Below are 21,581 nucleotides of genomic sequence, written 5' to 3'. Positions count from 1 at the left end.
CTCTGTTTCTCAGATAGCTATAATCCATCTTTTTGCTTTAACGTTTTACCCAAGATTTACCCTGCTGGAATTACTGTATCATTAAAAGTAAACATAGAAATGCTCATAGGATCAACAGTTCACCTTCCAGCAGACACATCTCTTCCTTATTTTGAAGGCTCAATTTTAGTCAGGCTTATGAAACTAAAGGTAACATTTACCAAGGGGATGGAATCAGTGATTGGGAGTGAATCCAAGAAGCAGTGGACCCCATCATGCAGAGAAACCCGAGGGGTTGTCCAGGAGGAAGCTGTGTCTCATTAGTTATGACTAAGGAGAAGCAGCTGGAGATGGAAAGAGAGATGCGTCTGCTCATTCCTGCCTCTTTTTGTTGTCTGACCTCTCCTGCACCTTTACTTTGGGACTTAATTACATTTTCTTTTCCTCCTTAGGGCTGGTATTAAGTGTATTGGTGCTTAACATTCTTTACTTCATTAGCATGGCTTAAGGTGAGCCATCCTTTAACTTTTAGGTTAAAACAATGGTGGGTCTGTTTCCTTTGGCTGCAGGAGCTTGGGTGAGCCAAGGTTTGAAGTTTTATATCCGGGCAATTATCAGTGAGATGCGTGTTCTATGTAATACTACATGTAGACTTGTCTAGGAGTGGCATCCCTTGGATTGCTACCGATACTTTTAGTCTCTTACTTTCCTGCTGAGTGTTTAACACCATACAGGTGGGCAGAATTAATTTAATTTTCTACCTTCAAGGCCAGTTGTGGGTTTAGTCCTCAGGGTGACTTGCTCTTGAGATAAGTGCAATAATTAACCCTTTGTACAAGGGGCCCAACTCTGGCTCCTTGAGTCAGCTGTTAGCACACAGGCATCCCCCATCACTGCAGCTTCTTATTCCAAGACAGGACAGAATGAGAGAGCTGGGAGCTTGGTGAAGAAGAAAGTTTCAAGAAAAGAGTGGAGTTTCTGTTTGCTTGCTTGTGTGTTTTTAAAGAGGAAAGATTTGTAATACCTGGTATGAATCTTTTCTATCAAAAACTTGTGTGTAGGACAAGAAATGAAAAACTTTTAAAATCTTTACTACCCTACACACATACCTTGTAAAACTTTTATCCAAATATTTTAATCATCCATCTCTATAAAACCTTTGTTTACACCTTTATTCTAGGAGGCTGATGGTCTGGAACAGTGACTCCTTTCCCTTTCCTCCTCCATTTTCTGTGGGCCAATTCTTTTCAGATTAACCAATTGAATAATCCTAATGCATAAGATATAGGACTCCAGCCAGTAGGGAAAAGATCCAGTCATCACGTGAGTAATACTCCATTGTGTAGATGTACCACAATTTCTGCATCCAATTCAGTTGAGGGGCATCTGGGCTGTTTCCAGCTTCTGGCTATTACAAATAAAGCTGCTACAAACATGGTTGAGCAAATGTCCTTTTTGTGTACTTGAGCCTCTTTTGGATATATGCCTAGGAGTGGTATGGCTGGATTTTGAGGAAGCACTATTCCTAGTTGTCTGAGAAAGCACCAGATTGATTTCCAGAGTGGTTGTACAAGTTTACATTCCCACCAGCAGTGGAGGAGGGTTCCCCTTTCTCAACAGCCTCTCCAGCATGTGTTGTCACTCGAGTTTTTCATCTTAGCCATTCTGATGGGTGTAAGGTGAAATCTCAGGGATGTTTTGATTTGCATTTCCCTGATGGCTAATGACAAGAGCATTTCTTTAAGTGTTTTCTGTCATTCTATATTCCTCTACAGAGAATTCTCTGTTTAGCTCTGTTCCCCATTTTTTAATTGGATTACTTGGTTTGTTGCTTTTCAGTTTCTTTAGTTCTTTACATATACTGGATATTAGCCCTCTGTCAGATAAAGGGTTGGTGAAGATTCTTTCCCAATCTGTAGGCAGTCATTTTGTTTTGATGACGGTGTCTTTTGCTTTACAGAAGCTTTTCAGTTTCATGAAGTCCTATTTATTGATTGTTGCTGCTAGAGCCTGTGCTGTCGGTGTTCTGTTCAGGAAGTTGTCTCTTGTACCAATGTGTTCTAAGGTCTTCCCCACTTTTTCTTCTACCCAATTTAATGTGTCTCTGTTGGGCAGTATGCATGGAATCTTATGTAAGAAGTGGGAAATAGTAAGATCTGGAGAGGACAGGAACTCCACAAGGAGAGCAACAGAACCAGATATTTGAACACAGGGGTCTTCCCAGATACTCATATTCCAACCAAGTACCATGCATAGAAATAACCTAGAACCCCTGCACAGATGTAGTCCTTGCAGTTTAGTGTCCAAGTGAGTTACATAATAATGGGAAGAGGGACTGCCTCTGACATAATCTGATTGGCCTGCTCTTTGATCACCTCCCCCTGAGGGGGGAGCAGCCTTACCAGGCCACAGAAGATGACAATGCAGCCACTCCTGATGAGATCTGATAGACTAAGATCAGAAGGAAGGAGAGGAGGACCTCCCCTATCAGTGGACTTGGGGAGGGGCATGTGTGAAGCAGGGGGAGGAAGGGTGGGGTTGGTAGGGGAGGAGCGAGGGGCTTATGGGGGGAAACAAAGTGAATAAAGTGTAATTATAAAATAAAAAATTAAAAAAATTAAAAAGACACCCAGGTTTGACCTATGGCTGATTGTGTGTGTGGGCTACTACAAGCATGAACATTCTCTCTCTCTCTCTCTCTCTCTCTCTCTCTCTCTCACTCACACACACACACACACACACACTTCCTTCTTTGTCTTCTGATTTTATTATCCTTTGTTAATATTTACTAAATATCAGTGTACTTAAGGATCACTTTTCTAAAATTAAACATTCACTATGCTGGTTCTGTGAAGTCATGTGATCTAGCAGAATGTGCGTAGACATGTGTGGTTTAAGAAAGACTTCTAACCATGTGTTCTTTATGCTTCTTTTATCTTGTTATGTCTTTCACATGTGTGCATATGATGTGAATTGTGTGTGTGCACGTATGTGTGTAAATGCATGGGTGCACCAAGGCTAAGGTCCACCCAGTGATCTTCCTCATCATTTTGCAAAGTCTCATGTGAAATCTGCAGTCCTAGATAGGACCAGCGGAGCCTACTCATCTTGATTTTGGGATCCTGTCTTTGCCACCCAAATGCTGGAACTATAGATAGGTCATCATGCCAGTAGGCATGGACCCATGGATCCTGGGAAGCCAAACTTCTGTCCTCATCCTTCTGTGTTAAGTATTTTAACAGCTGAGCTATCTCTCAAGCTCTCTGCAATGTTTAAAAAGAAAAAAAATAATCTCATTTTCTTTATTCTGTATTTGGGCTTAGAGAAAATAAAGCTAGCCAAATTATTTATGTATTTATTTAAATATTAGACAAATAATTATTTAACATGTATGTAGTTATCTAAATTTTAAAATGAACAAATAATGAAAGTCTTTCTCTCATGAATATGAAGAATTAGCCAACAGCAGGGTGTGGTTGTGATTAAGGTTTCTCTGATTTTTCTTTTAATCTGTGAAATTTGCTAATAATATTGGATTCCTTCATATAAGCATTGGATATACCTTCATCACTTCATTCTTGCTAAATAAGATGCTACTCCTCTATTTCTGAGCCTTTTATTGTTATTTTTATAAAATGAGTGTGGTTTTGCCTCACACTGTACTTCTTTTTGTTCTTTTTGGAACAGAATTGATTTGTACCTTAGTTTGGCCTGATACTCACTTGGCAATCCTGCCTTGTCCTTTCGGTTGCTGGAATTCCGTGTGTGTACCATAATGTCTGACAAGACCTTTTTAATTTCCTTTTGTCTTGTCATGATCTTGGGGACTGGAGATTGCATTCAGGGTCTTAAGTGTGCTGTGAAGTGGTCTAACACTGAGTTGTGTTTTCATCCTTTCATTCCATTTTTAGCTGGAGGGATTGAGCTTAATGCCTCATTTATATGTTAAGACAAGTGCTCTACCACTGAGCTGTGTCCACTTACACCTTATGAACCTGTCATTTAAACATGTCAATGTGCTTTTAAGATTTCTGGAGATAAGTTTTATTTTTGAAACTTATTTCTATTATTTGACACTTTTAAGGGGTCAATTGAAATACCCTTTTTTAATTACATTTTTATTTTTTTATATTAGTTACATTTTATTTACTTTGTATCCCAGCTGTAGCCCCCTCTCTCATTCCTTCCCAATCCCACCCTCCCGCCCTCATCTCCTCCCTGCCCCTTTGCAAGTCCACCAATAGGGGAGATTCTCCTCCCCTTCCATCTGACCCTAGCTTATCAGGTTTCTTCAGGACTGGCTGTAATGTTCTCCTCTGTGGCCTAGCTAGGCTGCTCTTCCCATGGATGTCCACACCCCATGCATGTGTATGCAGTGATAATTGTTTTCAGGGAGTTGTTGATAGCAGTAATAAGCAAACAGACAAACAAAGGACATTGAGTTGGAAGAAAGATAGAGTGATAGGTATTAGGAGGAGCTGGAGGGAAGAAGTGGTGGATGGACATGATCAATACACATTGTAGAACTGCATGGAATAACCAAAGAATGAAAAATATTACTTAAAACATATTTGTAATTTGTGCTTAGCTTGTTACACACCTGTGAAAAAGCATACGGAAGGAATATTTTCTAGAATGATTATGACCACAAAAAGCACACAGGTGTTTTAGAATTAACTTATTGTTATTAAACATAGAGTTAGAAATAGCCATTGTAAACAGGCTGAGGAGACATGCCTTTAACTTTCCTTCATGTCCCTTATGATTGTTAGTAAGGTTGATCTGTTAAGGATTTGCACTTCATCTTTCACAGAGCATATTGTGTTTTGTATTGCTTCCAACAGATTCACATTTTTAAACCTTCATGTCTATTAATACAACTGAAATACGGGCATCTGGTCAAATACCATGGCGTGAAACAGTGTGGTAGTGGGATACTGACAGCCTTTCTGATGGAAATGTGCTGTCGCCAAAGCAGAGAGAATGATCTTGACCTGGATGCATGCCAGGCCAACTTTTTAGTGAACAGTACCTTCTCAGACTTACTCATATTGTGGTCATTTATATGAAATATATTCTGTCTTCAAGTTGTTCCATGACCAACCTCAGTATAAACTCCTGCTAAACAGCATGAGTTTCTTGACTCCAGTATTATTACTGTATCTTATAAGTACCCATTTGCATTTTAGGCTTTCTTTCTCTCAGGGCTTTGCCCATGTCTTCTTCCCTTAACCAGTATCTTCTCAATTATAAGCACACTGCTGCCTTTCCTCTTATACTCATATTCATCAGAGGCCAATTGAGGTACTCTAAAAGAATGTCATCTGAAAACACCTATGTCTTTCATAATTAATGGAGGTCACACTTACATTTTATGGAGTCTCTAGATGTACTAGGTTGTTTAGTTAATATGTTCTTGATCGTCCAACCTTTTCTTTAATGCCTTCTGAATTGTAGTGCTTTTTACTTGATGATGACATTCAGCTTCATCTGTTAGGGATTACACTTGTCCCTCAGAGAATGGATTGTTGTGTTTTGTGACTTGTTGCTAATGTGTCACTGGGGAATGAGATGTGAGCCACTGGTGACTTCTTCAGTACTAGAGTTAATAAGACAGAAGTTCCAGTAGAGTCCAAGAAAACCCATTTGGACATCTAAATGAGAAAAGGATGAACAGGTTTTAATGTTGTCATTTGATATCTGCCAAAGGCAATGGCTTTGTGATTTGAATTACTCATCTGCATCTGTGGACTCATCCAATATCATTACTCATAAAAATAATCTGGCTTATTACATTTAAATGTGCAATGTCTAATATTATTCTAAGACCTTGGGAAGAAATGTATAATTTTACTCCAGAAATACTAAGATACAAATCCATATTTTTATATAGTATAGCTATTAAACCAAACCAAATTTATTAGTTAGCAAACTGCTACTTCTTATTTCTATAATGAGAAGAAAATATGGAAACAGAATAGTTCCTTTAAACTGTGTCACTGTACACAGAACAGTCTAACATCTTAATCTTTTGTACCGATGCCTTTCTCCCTTGAAGAATGACCATGGCCCTCATTACTACCTGTTTACATCTAAAGGTGTTATGAAGATTAATGGGAATACTTAAAGCTTTGAGCTTCTCCCAAATTGCCCCATTAGAGAAATAGACGCTAAGAGCAACATTTGCTTAACATCTTTGGCTGGGAGCCCAAAACATTATTCTCTCATGTTGGAAAGGGTGGTGGCCTTTCTCCTGGACCTCACATATTTTGTTTTCCTACCTCTGTGCTCACACAATCGCAAGATAAAGTGCTTGCGTCTTCTGCAGTGCCCTAGAGAGCAGCCATTTGCAGAGCACATAGATCTTACTTTGTGCAGTGAGTGGCCCAACATCTGGGAGTATCATTTTTTTATTCCCTTTCGAAGATTTTCTTTCTTTTTGTAACCTTTAACTTCATAGGTCACTGACCTAAACTGTAATAGATCAAACTGTCTTGAGAGATTTAAGGTCCTTCTTGTTGCCTAGCAGGATTGCAATTTTTTTGTGCAGTCAAAGTAGCTTAGAGCTAGGCTTAGAGAAAAAAGAGTTTGAGAAAGAGGTCGGAGGTTAGTAGGGTTCAAAATGTTTCTTCAGATCCTGCAGTCCAGGTGAGGGAATTAGAGGAGTCTCATCAGCATTTCACTTGGGATTCATCTTGTGAAATCACCTTCAAATCAGTGGGCATTGTGGCATAGGACCAAAAAGTGCAATGTTACATATTTGCTATATAGAAAGAACCATAAGAATATGAGAGCTTTTGGGGGGTTTCAATATGCATTATTTATTAAACAAACATTTAAGAGCAACTACCACACTGTGCCCTTCAAAACAAAAATAAACAAACAAAAGTCCCCCACAAAACAAAACAAAACAAAACAAAAATCCTAGAGAAATGCAATCAACTAACATGAAACTTTGAGTGGGCTAGGAAGCAAAGAGACAGACAGAAGCTGCCCAAGGTGCCAGTATCTCCTTCAACAGTGATTTAACTTTTGATTGCAAGACCATATCTCTTAACAGTTCTTCTGTCTCACAACACTGCTGCACGTGGAACTGCAGGATAAACTTCCTGTCCAGATTACAGAAATGGTCAGGTGCTCTTGCATCTATATTGCTCGTTAAATCAGTCACTTAAAATATCGTTTAATTATTCGTTTTATTTTATTAGCTTTGTATAGCATATGTATGTATGAGTATGTAAGGCCAGAGGCCAACATAGGAAGTCATCATTAATTCCTTTCTAATTAATTTTTTATGAATCTCCACTGATTTCAGGGCTCACTAACTGATTAGCCTAGAAAGGGAGTTCTAGGAATCTCCTGTCTCCACCCCCCCCTACCAAAACACATAAACTGGCTATTGAGTGGCAGTAGCACACCCAGCTGTTTACAGGAGTGCTGGGGATCTGAACTGGGATCCCCATGCTTGCACAATAGACGCTTTTTCACTGAGTCATCCTACACCTATATGTCATGGTTCCTTTTGGCAAAAAGAATGTGATTTAGTAATAAAAATACACAACAACAACACAGAGAAGGAAGCCATAATTTTGAAAGAAAAGAAGGGGAACGTACATGGAAGGATCTGGAGAGAAGAAAGGGAAGGGAAGGGGGGACTTGTGTGCAACTATATTTTAATCTCAAAAATAAAAAAAAATTAAGAGTACTTAAAATATCTACCCATTTTTCAGTACCTTGATAGGTTGTGTACTTTGGTTCTCTCATTTCGTAAGTGCAGATCCTGCTCCCTTGCACAAATGAAATATGCGCAGATAGTTTCAAGAAGAATGTAAGGAACCAGATGAAGGGAGGCTCTGTGTAATCAGGTCAGTCAGAAAACCTGCTCTCTTAATGCGGAGACATCTGTCACAGCTAGATCACAGTCACAAAGGTGAAGGTGAATGGCCTGGAAGCAATGCCATTTTACGAGCTGCACAGAGGCTCAGTCATCTTAAGAGAGATGTGTCAGTGCCTCAGTGAAATGTGCCTTGGAGATGAGAAGTGACTACATCCAAAAGACTGCTGCTGCTGTCCCTTTGTTTGGTGCAGGCAAAATAAGGAAGAGGAACTTGGATGGTTGGTCATCAAGGCTGCCAGCACATTCAGCTTCAGAACATAGATATAAATAAACATAGACTCTTTCTCTGAGTCTCTACCACCCTGGACCATTTATACTGCTTTTCTCCATTTGTAGAACTTTTCTCCTCTAGAAGTCGAAGGATATTTCTTCCTTAGTTGCTTGCTTCCAGAAGAATTGTAGTCAGTGTTTTCCTTTCAGTTGAAAAATGATTGAAATTGAGTTGAAAGTCATCAGTGTCCATCTTGTAACGCAACAAGTACTACCCAGGGACAGCTTGTATCTTTCTCGGTGCTTTCTTAGGGCAGGCAGAGTGGAGGTGGTGATGATGATGGGACTCTCAGGTTTGTAGTGTTGTTCCTGGAGACTTCATCTCCTCTCTGCTCCTTCTTTTCACTTGCCAAGTGCTTCTGCCATATAAATTTGTTATCCAGGAGATGATTGGATAGGAGCTGTAGAACTCAGCTGTGTAGGAGAAAAGTAGATACTGAAATCGACCGGCAGTGTCTGAAGGGATTTGGGGTAACTTTATGGGCTGGCAGCAGGTGAGAGGCAGATAAAACAGTGTTTACAAATTTGAATTTGTTTGGCGTAATGCGGATGGTCACTTTAAATTGGGTATCTTCTCTTATGGAAAACACTGCAAACCAGGGGCAGAGATTGCAGTGAATGGCCCTAGTACCTCTTCTCATCTGTCCTTCAACATGAAGGCTTTGGGCTCTTCTTTCCAGCGACCCAGCCCAGAGCTTCACAGAGTACGACAGTACCACCATCTGCGTGTTTCAGTAGCCCAAGGATACATGTAACTTTTTCTTTGGGCATGAGATATTTTTATTTTATTTTATTTTATTTTATTTTTGGAATGTCCTCTGAGATCAGTACTGCACTGTGAACATGAAGATGTGTCTGTACACACGCACATGCACACATATGTTTGAGTGTGGGAGGTAAGGTAAAGATCTTTGAAATATTACTAATACTTAAAGATATTTGCTTAAAATATTTCTTAAAAGGATTAAGCCTGAAAAGAACAGCTTGACTGGTTTCAGAACCAATGACATGAGAAAGAGTGTTGCCAACTTCTCTGAATACTCAGTGGCAGCTCTCCCATTCCTAACAACAGCTCAGTGGTGAGCCAGGCAGGGGAGACCCTCAGCTTTGCTTGTGCCCTGCAATTGGCAAAGACAGGACCCACCACCATTCCCCTGTACAGTGGAGCATATGCCTGAGCACTTTAATGTGTTGGGGGCTCTCCATCACTTCCATAAATAAATTAGATACCTGCACTGCAAATTATGTGCTTACAAAGGGCCAGTCATGGTTTCCTGGTTTATGTTTGGAGTAAAAACTTTCCCTGGTGAAAGGTGATTATTGACTTCATGTTACAGGCAGGGAGATGGAAGCACAGTCATCCAGTTTTCTTGACATGTCCGTTCAATTGCACAGCCCTAGCATTTGCATGAGTAGTCTGAGCTCATAGGCTGCTGTGACAGTGGAAGGGAAGCCTTCTGCAGCTGGAGAACCAAGTGGGAGAGTCTGTGCAGCAAGGATCTGTGGTCTGTGTCTCCACGTGGAAGGACATGCTGGGCCAGTCAAAAAGTTCCCATAGTCCTGTCCCTTTCCATGCATGCAGGATGTCCACTCTGTCCTCTTCAGAGAACATTCCTTTTTAAACCTGGTCTGTTTGTGGTACCCGACTGAGGTGTTCCCTTTCCTAAAAAGCATTCCAAGTCTGGTGTTACAAATGGAGGTTCTTGCCAAGGGTTCTAGAACTTTCTGCGACAGTATATAAAGACATTAACTGAAGACACAGAAAATGTATAGCGAACAGGCTACTGCTGTGAATTGAACAGTTTTCAGAAACCATTTGAAAACCCTGGTGGCACTCAGGGGTACAGGTACCATACTCATGACAGTACTACAGCCCCTGCTCCCCTCTAGTTCCTGTGCAGTTGGATGTCTTCTTCCTCCGTGATCTACCCACCTGTCTACCTACAGTTTCAGGGATGATTCCTGGTCCTCTCAAGGATTATTTTTCCTCTTTGTGCCACAGAAGTAACCTAAACCAGGCTATTACAGCACATCATTGGTCCTTGACTTGTAGGAGAACTTTTTACCAATTGCCTCTTGAGGTCAGCTTTCCTTCATGTTCTATTTTGTCCTGGGATATTGGAGCATATTTGGATGACCTATCTCCCCTCCTCATGGTGTTTCTGCTGCCACTGAGCATCATCTTCCTGATGCTCTTGAGGCTCTCATGATTTCCTCTGGAAGCAGAAGATTCACTTGTGGCAGAAGCCAATCAGTTGCTGCCCAAAAGCTGTAGAAAGAAATCTAGATTTTCCTTTGTCTTTGCTTGACTGTTTCAGTTGCACATTATTTATTGAAATTGGTAGTTATCTTGTTTTTGATAGCTCTATCACATATGATCTGCAGCAAAGCTGACAGAACTGTTAAGTTTCCTTGGTCAAACTGATAAGTTTCTGCCTCTAAGCTGAACCCAATCAACAAGGCAAAGTGTTGGGACACAGATTGAATTCAGAGTCTAAGAGTCCCCCCCAGTGAATGCTGAAGAGGGGTAAGACTAGAACTGGGAAGAGGGGTTGTGTTTCATTTTTCTTATGTTAAACATAGTTTCAGAATAAAATGCCTGTGTCCTCTTCCTAACTCACATGGATGCTGAGAGGTCATGGGAGCTTGCATCTGCCTCCAATCTAAGTATTGCACAGGGCACAGTTCTCTCACCAGTCTCCCACAGCACATCTCTTGGTAAGTCATATCCGCTTATTCTCTGTTACATGGTTGTATTACTCCTACTAGTATGAGGATCTTTTGTCCCTCACATCATTACCTCTTTTTACCTGCCATTCTCATGATGGTTTAACATTTTGAGATCTGCTAAAGGTAATCTTCTTTCTGTTTGTGTTTTTCAGAAACTATCTCTTCCGATTACATCTTGAGGATCTGTCTCTCATCCAGGTACGTGTAATTTATTTTTCCTAAGCTTTCATTTTCCACCTCAACTAAAGACAAGAGCATGTAAAGTTGTTAATCAAGGTGAGCAGGATTCATTTCCTGAGCAGTCAGGCCCAGGACTCTTAGCTGCCTTCTCTGATGGGAGTTGCCCCCTCCCTCAATTCCCAATTACCATTTCCTTCTGCGTGAGGTCTCTTCACTCCCTGGATATTATCCTATTGCTCTTCCTTTGGTGATGACAGCACAAGGGACATCCCTTGAGGTCTGGAGGCCTGTCTTTCTTCTAGTTAGAACAGTTGATACATCTAGCTATGAAACACTGTTTTTCCTTTTGTTTATCATTACAAAGCTATGAACACATGGGATAAAAGCCACATAGAGCAGAGAAAAAAATGTTAACCTCTAAAAATGAACTGGTTTTGTTGTCTTTTGGAGACTGAGCTTGATAACCTTATGCTTGAGTGTTTATTTTAGTGACAGGACTGACCCCCAAAGCCTCTTGGCTTCCTCTAGTATTTTAGGAAAGTGTGCCAGCCAGGGTCTTCTAGGAAAATGGGGAAGGTACAGACGTCTCTCCTACCAGTATGCCCCAACTTTTTGCATGCAGTGTTACAGTCCCTGGGCTTTGCACAGTTTGGAAAATAAGCATGGAACAATTTTGATAATACCCCAGTGTCCTGGGCTCTAAGGAGTGACTGGGAAGAAGTTGATCCTTTCTGTCTAGAATCTTGGTGCTTGTGGAAATTCTAAAACATTAGAACTAGAGTAAAATATCGGATCCATCTTTCATTTGCAAGTGTCTTAAGATAAGACAACCCCCTAATCAGCTAATGTTGACATTGTTACCCTGGAGTTGTCACCTCTCTAGGCTTATTAGTACTTGCCAGTTTCTTCATTGGCAAAATAGACACGGATTACCTCAACCATATATTATCTGAGTGAGAATGACTGATGTCACTCAAAGGAGAGGAAATGCTGCCGTTGTTCAACAGTTGTGTATTGGTTTTGTTTCCTAAGTGTTCATAATAAATAAATCCATATAGTAGTTCTAGCATGTTGGCTAACAAATTATCCAAGCACTGCAGTTAGCTCATAACTGAAGTTTTTAGTTGAGCTGACTGGTTGTTAAAATTGTGAATTTATGAATAAGCAATCGGAATAATTCACAAGCTGCAGACACCCTCCCGCTCAAGTTAAACAAAACAGCCTCAGAAATACAGGGATTGAGTAACATCGCTTATATGTAGATCGAAAAATGACAAATTCAAAGGAGCAAAGAATGAAATGGTGGCTACTGAAGGCTTGGAAGACCCAGAAAGGATTGCAAGACCGAGCCCAAAGTATGCACATCAGTTAGTTGTCTAGTTAGACATCAGGAATAACTGTAAGGGATGATTATACAGATTGATAGTTACAGTTTTAATAACTGTACTGTGTTCTTTAAAAGTGTGGAAGGCAGATTTTAAGCATTTTCTCCGCAGAATCATAATAAATGTGTTAGGTAATACATAGATTATGGATCTTGACGCTATTTATAATGGAATAAAATCATGTTTTATTTGTAAATATATAATTTAATTTTTATTGAAAAGTAAACAACAGTTTAAAAAATAAACACAAATATAAAATTATAATCTTATGAAATATAGATCATTTAATATATAATATTGAATGTTCGATATATAATATTAATTGTTCACTTCTATTCTCATCGTATCATACAGTACCAGGGATCTCATCTGTGAAGCATGGGCTATGAGCTGAGGTGATAGCTCATTAAGACCTGCATTCAGTCCCCAGAGCTGATGTGATAAGGGTGCTATGGTGGTGTGCACTTGTACCTCAATGGCAGGGAAGTGGAGTCAGGCAGAGTGCATGGAATGTTATGAAAGAAGTGGGAAATAGTAAGATCTGGAGAGGACAGGAACTCCACAAGGAGAGCAACAGAACCAGATATTTGAACACAGGGGTCTTCCCAGATACTCATATTCCAACCAAGTACCATGCATAGAAATAACCTAGAACCCCTGCACAGAGGTAGCCCATGGCAGTTCAGTGTCCAAGTGGGTTCCATAGTAATGGGGACAGGAACTGTCTCTGACAGGAACTGATTGGCCTGCTCTTTGATCACCTCCTCCTGAGGAGGGAGCAGCCTTACCAGGCCACAGAGAAAGACAATGCTGCCACTCCTGATGAGACCTGATAGACTAGGATCAGAGGGAAGGGGAGGAGGACCTCCCTTATCAGTGGTCTGAGAGAGGGACACAGGTGGGGAAGAGGGAGGGTGGGATTGGAAGGGAAGGAGGGAGGGAGGTACAGGGGGGCTAAAAAGTGAATAAACTGTAATAAGTAAAAATAAAAATAATTAAATAATAATCTAAAAAGGAAATTAGGGTTTGGCCACTGTCATACTGCAAACTCCATGACGGAACCACGATCCTTGGGTCATAAACTTATCATTTCGGTTTGATGATAGTCAGGGTATTGACATGTTCATGGTACTAATCTAAATAATAGTTATTAATTGCACTTGAAAAACTTGCGCCTTGACAGTAAAGAGCCCTACTATGACCCTACAACCAAGCAGTGTACCACTACTTCAATAGCAATGGACCACATGTCTGATTTGTTGTACTGAGGATGCAGCAGGGTTTCCATGATAATCGACCAAAACTTATATCCAATCCCTTTACAAAAAAACATGACTCAAGCCACAATTAACATCTTAGAAAAATCTGGCATTGACTTTCAAATATTGCAGTTGTGTGTGTTATGTAAAGAGTTTCTTCAACCACAAAGAGATCACATAAATGTATCTTTCAAGTGCAGTACTTAGTCCAAAATGAGTCTTAAAAACACTCCTTTTCATGCTATAAGTGACACTTTTGAGACAACTCAACAATTTGAAGGTCAGTATATCAGGTAGAATCTTTATGTCAAAATAATATACAAATATTAATCCCTTTATTTGTGTAATTATGATCATAATAAGTGTTGTGGAAGAGAATGACCTTGGTTTTTGGAAAATGATAACAAAATACGTAGGGTTGCTGTGGTTTAAATATCTAGTGTCCTGCCATGGACTCCTGTGTCTGAACACCTGTCGACAGCCCGTGATACTCTTTGATAAAGTTATGGACTATTAGAGGTGGGGTCTTCCTGAAGGAAGTAGAACACAGCAATGGGCAGGCTGGACATGGCGTGGCATGGGGCTTTATAAGCCAGCTGCACTTCCTGCTTCTTGACTGTGGACCCAGTGTGACCTCCTGGTCCTACTGCCAAGGCTTCCCTGCTAAGATCCATAATGGAATGTAGTTCTTTGAACTGTAAGCCAGAAGGAAACCTTTCTCACTTTAAAGGGCATCATGTTTTGTAAGTTACTCTTGAGCAACTTGAGTTGTATGTATATAATTGCTATGAACATAAAATGAAAAGGCAACCTCGATAACACATTAATGGGGAAATTGCAAAAAATGTCACAAGTATTCTTAACATTTCTTGACTTTATATAATAAAAAAAATGCAGAAAGCTCCAGGCATGCAGTTACTAGTAAGCTGTGACTGGGAAGGTTGTAAGGGCAAGGAGAGCCTAATTGCCTTTTCAATCAACACTTCCTTTCCTAGGACTACTTATGACAGGGTCACATGTAGATGGCTGACAGCAGTGAACACCCTTACTGAAAAAGTGAAGTATGTCAGTCTGGCCACCTAGAGCACCCTAAGTGTGCCCACACAGACTGGGAAAGATAGTCACATATGAATGGTAGTTTTCTTTTCTTTTTTTTTTTTTTTTTCAATGCAGTTTATTCAGGAACCTTGAACAATCATCTGACCCTGGGGAAAGCCAGCCCACAGCTTAAATAGCCTCTGGGTAGCCAACCCCAGCATGCCACATGGGCAATGCAAATAGGTCCACATACATGGAAGCAAGCCAGATCCTCAGCCTTAGCCAAATGTGGAGTTGTTCGTGAAAGAGAGCACTCACCATCGGGAAGGTGGAAGGCAGAAACCAGCTCCATCTTTAAGGCGCGGCATTACACAGCTCTCTACAGTTCCCCCTTTTTGTTTTAGACGCATCAGGCAAGAGTAGAGGTCTGATCTCTGATATTAGAAATAAATTGGGACTTTGTTGAATGGTAGTTTTCAAAACACAGTTCTGATAATAAGAACCACCCCCCTCCCTCAAGCTCTGGGTGCCCATGCCAAGCAGTGCATTGTACCTGCCTTGTGTCTGTGTCTACAGGATTAGTAGTCTGCTGTTTACCTAGTGTTACAAGAGATAAAGCCAACAACACTTTTCAATACTATTGGTTTCTAATGTGTCCCCAGGAAACAGGTCTTGTTGATTTCTATGAATATTTTATTATTTTTATTTAAATTACTACTTCCAAGGGAAGTAGACAAACAAACAAACAAAAACAATAATGGAATAAGCAGTGGGAAACAAAGGGATCTTTATAAAGGGATCTTCTGAGAGACGGAATCATGTCTCAGCCCATAAAGACACTTGTTGCTGAACCCAAATAACTGAGTTTAATCTTAGAAACCACATGGTGGGAGGGACTTGCCAGGCCACAGAGGAAGAAGATGGCTGCAATCTTAATGAGACTTGATAGGCTAGGGTCAGATGGTAGGGAGGAGAGCTTTCCCTTTCTGATGACTAGGAGAGGGCGAGGGGCAAGAGGGACAGAGGGTAGGACAGGGAGGAACAAGGAAGGGAGCTATAATCGAGATATAAAGTGAATAAATTATAAAAATAAATAAATAAAAAGAAAATACAAATGTAAAAAAAAAGAAATCACATGGTAAACACACAAGTGAGAGAGAACAAGAGAGTTAAAATAAAATGCAATATTAAGTCTTAGATAATTCTATATTATCTGCTATCCTCAATAGAAAAAAAAATAAAGAACTATGGGAAAACATTTGAATAGTGCATCTTATAATCGCCATAGCCTAATATTGCTGGGGGATCAAAAATGGCTGAAGCATTCTGAATTCATTGTTTAAACTTGTGTGCATCTTGTGTCTCTAGCCTGCTGTGACCGAATCAGCCATATTCAGGGGCCCAGTGCTCCTGCTGGACAGTGCAATTATGATGAGGAACATGATATCTATAACTTCTATGATTTCTCTTTTTTATACAAAAATTGTGTTTTCCTAGAGAGTATCTGTATTGATTTACATACCTCAGGTTAACAGGCTTATCCTCTCCTCTCCAAAGACTTAAAAAAAATCAGACAATGTAAACGAAGAGAGAGAGAGAGAGAGAGAGAGAGAGAGAGAGAGAGAGAGAGAGACCTGAGACCATGGGGGACACCAAATTTGAAGAAGAAAAAAAGAAAAAGTCAATTGGATGGAAATAAAGTTGGCTTCTCTGCACCTTCATGTTATTCTGCTCCCTCTGCTACTGCTAGACATCACGGCCTCCTTCATGTGGCTGATTTTGGAATCACTGCCATCACTTTGGTCTCTTCTATCTTTTCTGCTGGTGTTGAGCTATTCCTTGGTCCCCCAAACACTGGCTGTTTCCCACATTCAAGTACCTTCTCTTGCAGCTTCTTTCTCCACTTCACTTTTTTCATCTACAAAAATCATGGGATTTTCTATTCTCACTTCAAGCATTTTGCTTCGGATCCCATCATCTCAAGGAAGGTTAGCTGGCAGCCTGAGGGGTTTCTCAGTGGTATAGCTCTTATTTCCAACCAGCGCTCACTCCGCACAGAAGTCATTCTGTGCTTTCTTTCTCTATGTGCTTACGCACTGCATTAGAATAGCAGGCAGATGGCCACATGCGAAGTGCCGTGAGTGTTCTAATCCCTTGTCATACAGTGTGCTTATTCTTTATCTTTATTTAAACTTTATTTATTTCTGTGTGAGGAGGGGGTATTAGTGCACACACCATGACAATTGGAGATGGCGAGGACAACCCCTGGATGTCAGTTCACCTTCTCTGCCACTTGGGTCCTAGTGATAGATCAGGTCCTCAGGCTTGGTGGCCATCACTATGTCTATAAGATTTTTGCCCACTTCTACTTTGTCTTTTTAAAATTTATGTTGCTGGGGTGTGAAATAGGCTTCTCAGAAATGGTCAGAAGGAAACACTTGAAAACGTCCATTCTCAGCTCTGTGGAAATCTCAGGAGTAGATGAACCGGTGACTACTGGCTCTTAAATGTTCTCCTTTATACATTTGTCCCATTTTCTCTGTTCTGTACTCTTCTATACAACTGCTCTGTCTCAGATTTCTGCCATGTCTTGACTTCAGATGAGCATCAGTATTGAGCCAGCATGTGTGGAATGATGTTCTTCTCCTCTCCTCCTTAGTGATTTTTACAGAGTCTGAGAAACTCCAGCTGAAAGTTGTTCTGAACTCTATGTTGTCTGTTAAACATTGCTGCTGTTGGAGGTGGTGGTCTAGCTTTGTGGATCCCTGATGAAATTCTAAGGATTCTCTGGGATTATTACACAATGAAAAACCTCATTATGAGGTGGCATTTCCTGAGAGACCTGATTCAAGCTGCTGGGACAGTAAACAAAACAATTTCTTCCTGTCAGCAGATACCTCTGCCGATGTGGACATCACTGCATTAGTCAACAGAGGCATCGGCCGTGCAGTCTTTGAAAGCATTGAGCAGAAATTAGGATGCGTCCCTTTTGGCCTTGCTCGAGTGAATGATGTGTTCGATGGAGGTCTACACAGTTACCAGAGGAATACTCGCATATACCTATGCCACAAAGTGGCTATGTGTGGATTGTTTGTTATTAGTTCAAGCAGGTGTACAGGTAAAGGGCAACACCCAAGAGCTTCTTTTAATCGCCGAAATAAAACTTGTTTTTCATCAGTGACTTCATAATCCAGCATTGGTGTTATATCACTCACAAGTCATCTTTCTACCCAGAGATTGGGGCAGATGTCCTGGCATGCTTTTACTCAGCTGTGCCTGTTGAAGACCAGGAATTTCCAGGCATAGTAAGAGTCTACCATTACATGACTCTGTCTCTTTTGCTTGCTATTGTAATGACAGATTTAAAACTCTCTCATCACGTCTGCTCTTGCCTCAATGATGACATTTGTTTTAGAAGAAAAACAGGTTCAGGAAAAGATAAAAACACAGCTTCCCTGGGCACTGCTAACCGCCTTTGCCAGTCTGGGGTCTTGTCCCACAGCCTGTGGTAGAAGCCCACTGGACAGGCACAGAAGAGTACAAAAGGAAAGTTCAACTCATCCCTCACCACCTTTGGGGAAATAACTCAGAATCTGATTTTATGCCCCCTGAATTCCAGAAGAAAGCAACTCACCTACTGTTTTTCACAACAGCAAGGACAAGCACGAAAATAGAAATTGGTGTACCAACTCACTGCTGGCCTCTCTGTATGATTTCTAAACTTGACATGTGATTTCTCTAACTCCAAAGTCATTATTGTAGAAAACATTGTCAGAAGCTAAGAAAAGTGTTAATTTCTGTTTCTGTGTAGCCCTGATTGGGAACTGACTTTTAACTTCTGCCAGTGTTTAAGACAGTTGTTCCCAAATGGGCAGTTCTTTCCTCCTGGAGTATATGACAACCTCTAGGGACACTTTTCATGGTCATGATTGTATATGTCCTGTATTGCACAGCACAGCAACTCCCCATCCAGAAATGCATTCATTCATTCTTCATGGCTTACTGGCAACACTGAACACCTTTGCCAGTTGTTTGCAAACCAAGTTACCACATATTTTGAATAAGTCAGATTTATGATCCATGAACTGAAGATTATTACTTGATTGCATCTGGAACATTTATGATACTCTAGGAAATTCATCTTTTTAGATTTTCTTAATATGCACAATCCAAAGCCTGTTTAAACCCTTGGTAACCATATCTCAAGAATCTGCTGTGATTCTTGAGTTTAAATTGCCTCCTTTTATTAATATAAGATTAAATTTAAAAATGAATTAAGTCAATTTATAATATATACTATAATGGGTCATAACACTCTGATATAACTACCCTAAGCTGGAAAGCTCTAGAATCTAAAGAATGATTAACTAATTAATAATTTAGAATAATTATTCCAATGAGATAGTCACATTGATTAATTTTTTAAATTATGTTTTATATTTATTGAGTTGGGAAAACCTGACCTCCCTTGTGGCTATGTGAAATCATGGCTCCAAGCGTTATCTCCCATTTGTCTTTCATTGTCATGTGTTCTTAAAATTTTAGACTTCTAAAAACAGAAAGATTTGATTACATCCTTTCAAAGTCAGAGAACTAAGGCACTTCGATCATAAGGCTGTAGTACACATAGCTGTGCTTGCTGATTTGCATATCATCAGCATGCAATCATGGCTGTCTGTGGCTGCTAATCAGAGGACTTGATCTGTCCCAGCATAGATAATTAGAGCCTGAAGCATTTATGTTTTAATCTTTTAAGAAAATGTGTATTATTCTTATATCTGAGTGATAACAAGTGTTCAATGAGTGTTTTCTGACTGAAGAACTGAATGAATACAATGTGAGTCAGGGGTGTATGCTTTCTTGTTTTTTCACTTTCTCACACAGTGTTCAGTTGATGAGGTTTTTTTTTTTTGCTCCCTTATATATGATAGTTGTAGTGTCTGAAGAAGACTTCGGCTAGTAGCCTGGAACTCCAATTGCCCCTCCTTCCTCACCTGCTTATACACTCTTATGTCTAGATGACTGATCAGGATTCCTGCCAAGCATCTTCCAGCTTGTACAAATACTTTCCATCCCCTCTCTTTGTAGTTTCTTGGTGGATTTGCCATGGAGCATGAGTAGGTGTGCATTACACAGAGCCTGACTGAGCTTTAACTGGTTCAATAATATGCTCACCAAGTTGGGTGAACTCCCATGAACAGACAACCTCTTTTCTTCACTCAGTGAACACACATAAAAGACTCATTTCTCTGAAGGCTTTCAGGGGCTCTATCTCATGTTGCTATTTGGAAACAGTGAGTTTTCTTTGATAGCATCCCCATCTTCACCCACACCCATCTCAGAGTAGCCTAGAGGAGTGACTAGAGATCTCTGTGAGCGTCCATTCTCAGCCACATTCCACTGGCTATATCATGGTCCCATATTCTCAAACAGCTACCAACTAGGCTAGGAAATGTAGCTTTTTCTGCAATTCCAGGATGAACAGAAAATACAGCCCTCACACATGAGTAGGAAATACCAACACAGCTAGGAATGAGAAGAAAATAGACCCAAGAATGTGTTTCTCTATTCTTTTCCTCTACTCCACTTACCTATTTGAAATTTTTAACTGTACACAAACAGGTTTATTCATGCCTCCAACATTCTGGTAAATAATAGGCATGGTATCCTGAAAAAGCCACTTAACCTATCTGGACCTCCACAGTACATTTTGGAGAGGAGACTCAACAAGTGTGGATTATCTATGAAGTACTGGAATTTTAATCAGCATCCCTCTGGCATTGCCCGAATGATGCCTGTCTCTGTGTCTTTAAAGAAAGCTACCCCTATTAACTTGGTGTGATGTTTATTTGGTAGTTTTAATGTAATCCATGCTGAAATAACAACGCCAATCACAGCAGTAAGAATGATGACATATTTATTGAGCCCCTACTCCATGTTCAGCTGTTGGAAAGCAGCATCTCAGTTGCAGAGATGGTTGGGTGGCATTTTAATCTTACAGAGTAGTTCAGGCTCAGAGCACATATGACTCCATCAACATGCTCATTTCATGTGTGTTCTAACTACATTCCAGCCAGGGCATGGAGGAGTTCAGAGGAAAAGCGGCTGCTTCGCCTCTACCTAGTGTTGTACTTATTTGTAAAGTTTGTGATACTACCTGTTGCTGACCATGGGTTCATCATGACTACAGATATGAATTTGCAGTTGTAATTTACACTGGAGTGTTTGCAGTTTCTCTCTTAACCTGGCTACCACACAAATAATTGAGACTCTTATACTTATTAATAAGCTTCACAATACAATAAGTGAGCACTTCTTACTCTATTCTTAACCCTCTAAGCTAATCTGGTTTTCTGCCAGTGTATATCCCAGGGATACCTGCACTTTGTAGCTTTCTGCTCCAGCTCCTTCTGATGTCTCTTGGAACACTTCCTTGGCTGAATCCCCCTATGTCCTCTTCTAACTCCTTCTCTCCTGGCTAGCAGAAAGTCCAACCCCATTCTCTCCCCTGCTTAGGGACTGGCTGTCAAGCTTCTTTATTGACACATCAGGGGACAATTGGGGAGCAGTGTTTATAAACATTGAGACAGAAGACTCTCAGAACAACGATTGTACCCAGATATTGGTGGGACAATAATCAGCGTTTGAATTATACAATAACATTATATCTACACTGGAGTCCAAGGTCAGGGTCCATAAAGCCCTTTCTGATTCACAGTGTGTGGTCTACTGAAGGTACAGCTTCAGGAGATGGGAACTGGAGAGTATTACTGAGAAAGGGAACAGGCCAAGTTGCCTTCAGAGTTGGAGTGCACCGTCAGCCAGGAACTGAGGATCAAGAAT

General features: G+C 40.4%; 1 protein-coding gene across 6 annotated transcripts in view; it reads left to right on the top strand.

Annotated features, from left to right (window-relative positions):
- Sema5a (semaphorin 5A) overlaps positions 1-21,581 on the top strand; it is a 470,503-nt gene that overhangs the window by 226,214 nt on the left and 222,708 nt on the right. For all 6 annotated transcript variants that reach the window (XM_060380391.1, XM_060380386.1, XM_060380389.1 and 3 more), the window contains one exon: positions 11,029-11,074. In XM_060380391.1, the coding sequence (XP_060236374.1) occupies positions 11,029-11,074 (46 nt within the window). The remainder of the gene's footprint in view (positions 1-11,028; positions 11,075-21,581) is intronic.

The sequence above is a fragment of the Meriones unguiculatus genome, chromosome 3, assembly GCF_030254825.1.
Source record: "Meriones unguiculatus strain TT.TT164.6M chromosome 3, Bangor_MerUng_6.1, whole genome shotgun sequence".
Lineage (NCBI taxonomy): Eukaryota > Metazoa > Chordata > Mammalia > Rodentia > Muridae > Meriones > Meriones unguiculatus.
This window is presented reverse-complemented; position numbering and strand designations above follow the sequence as displayed.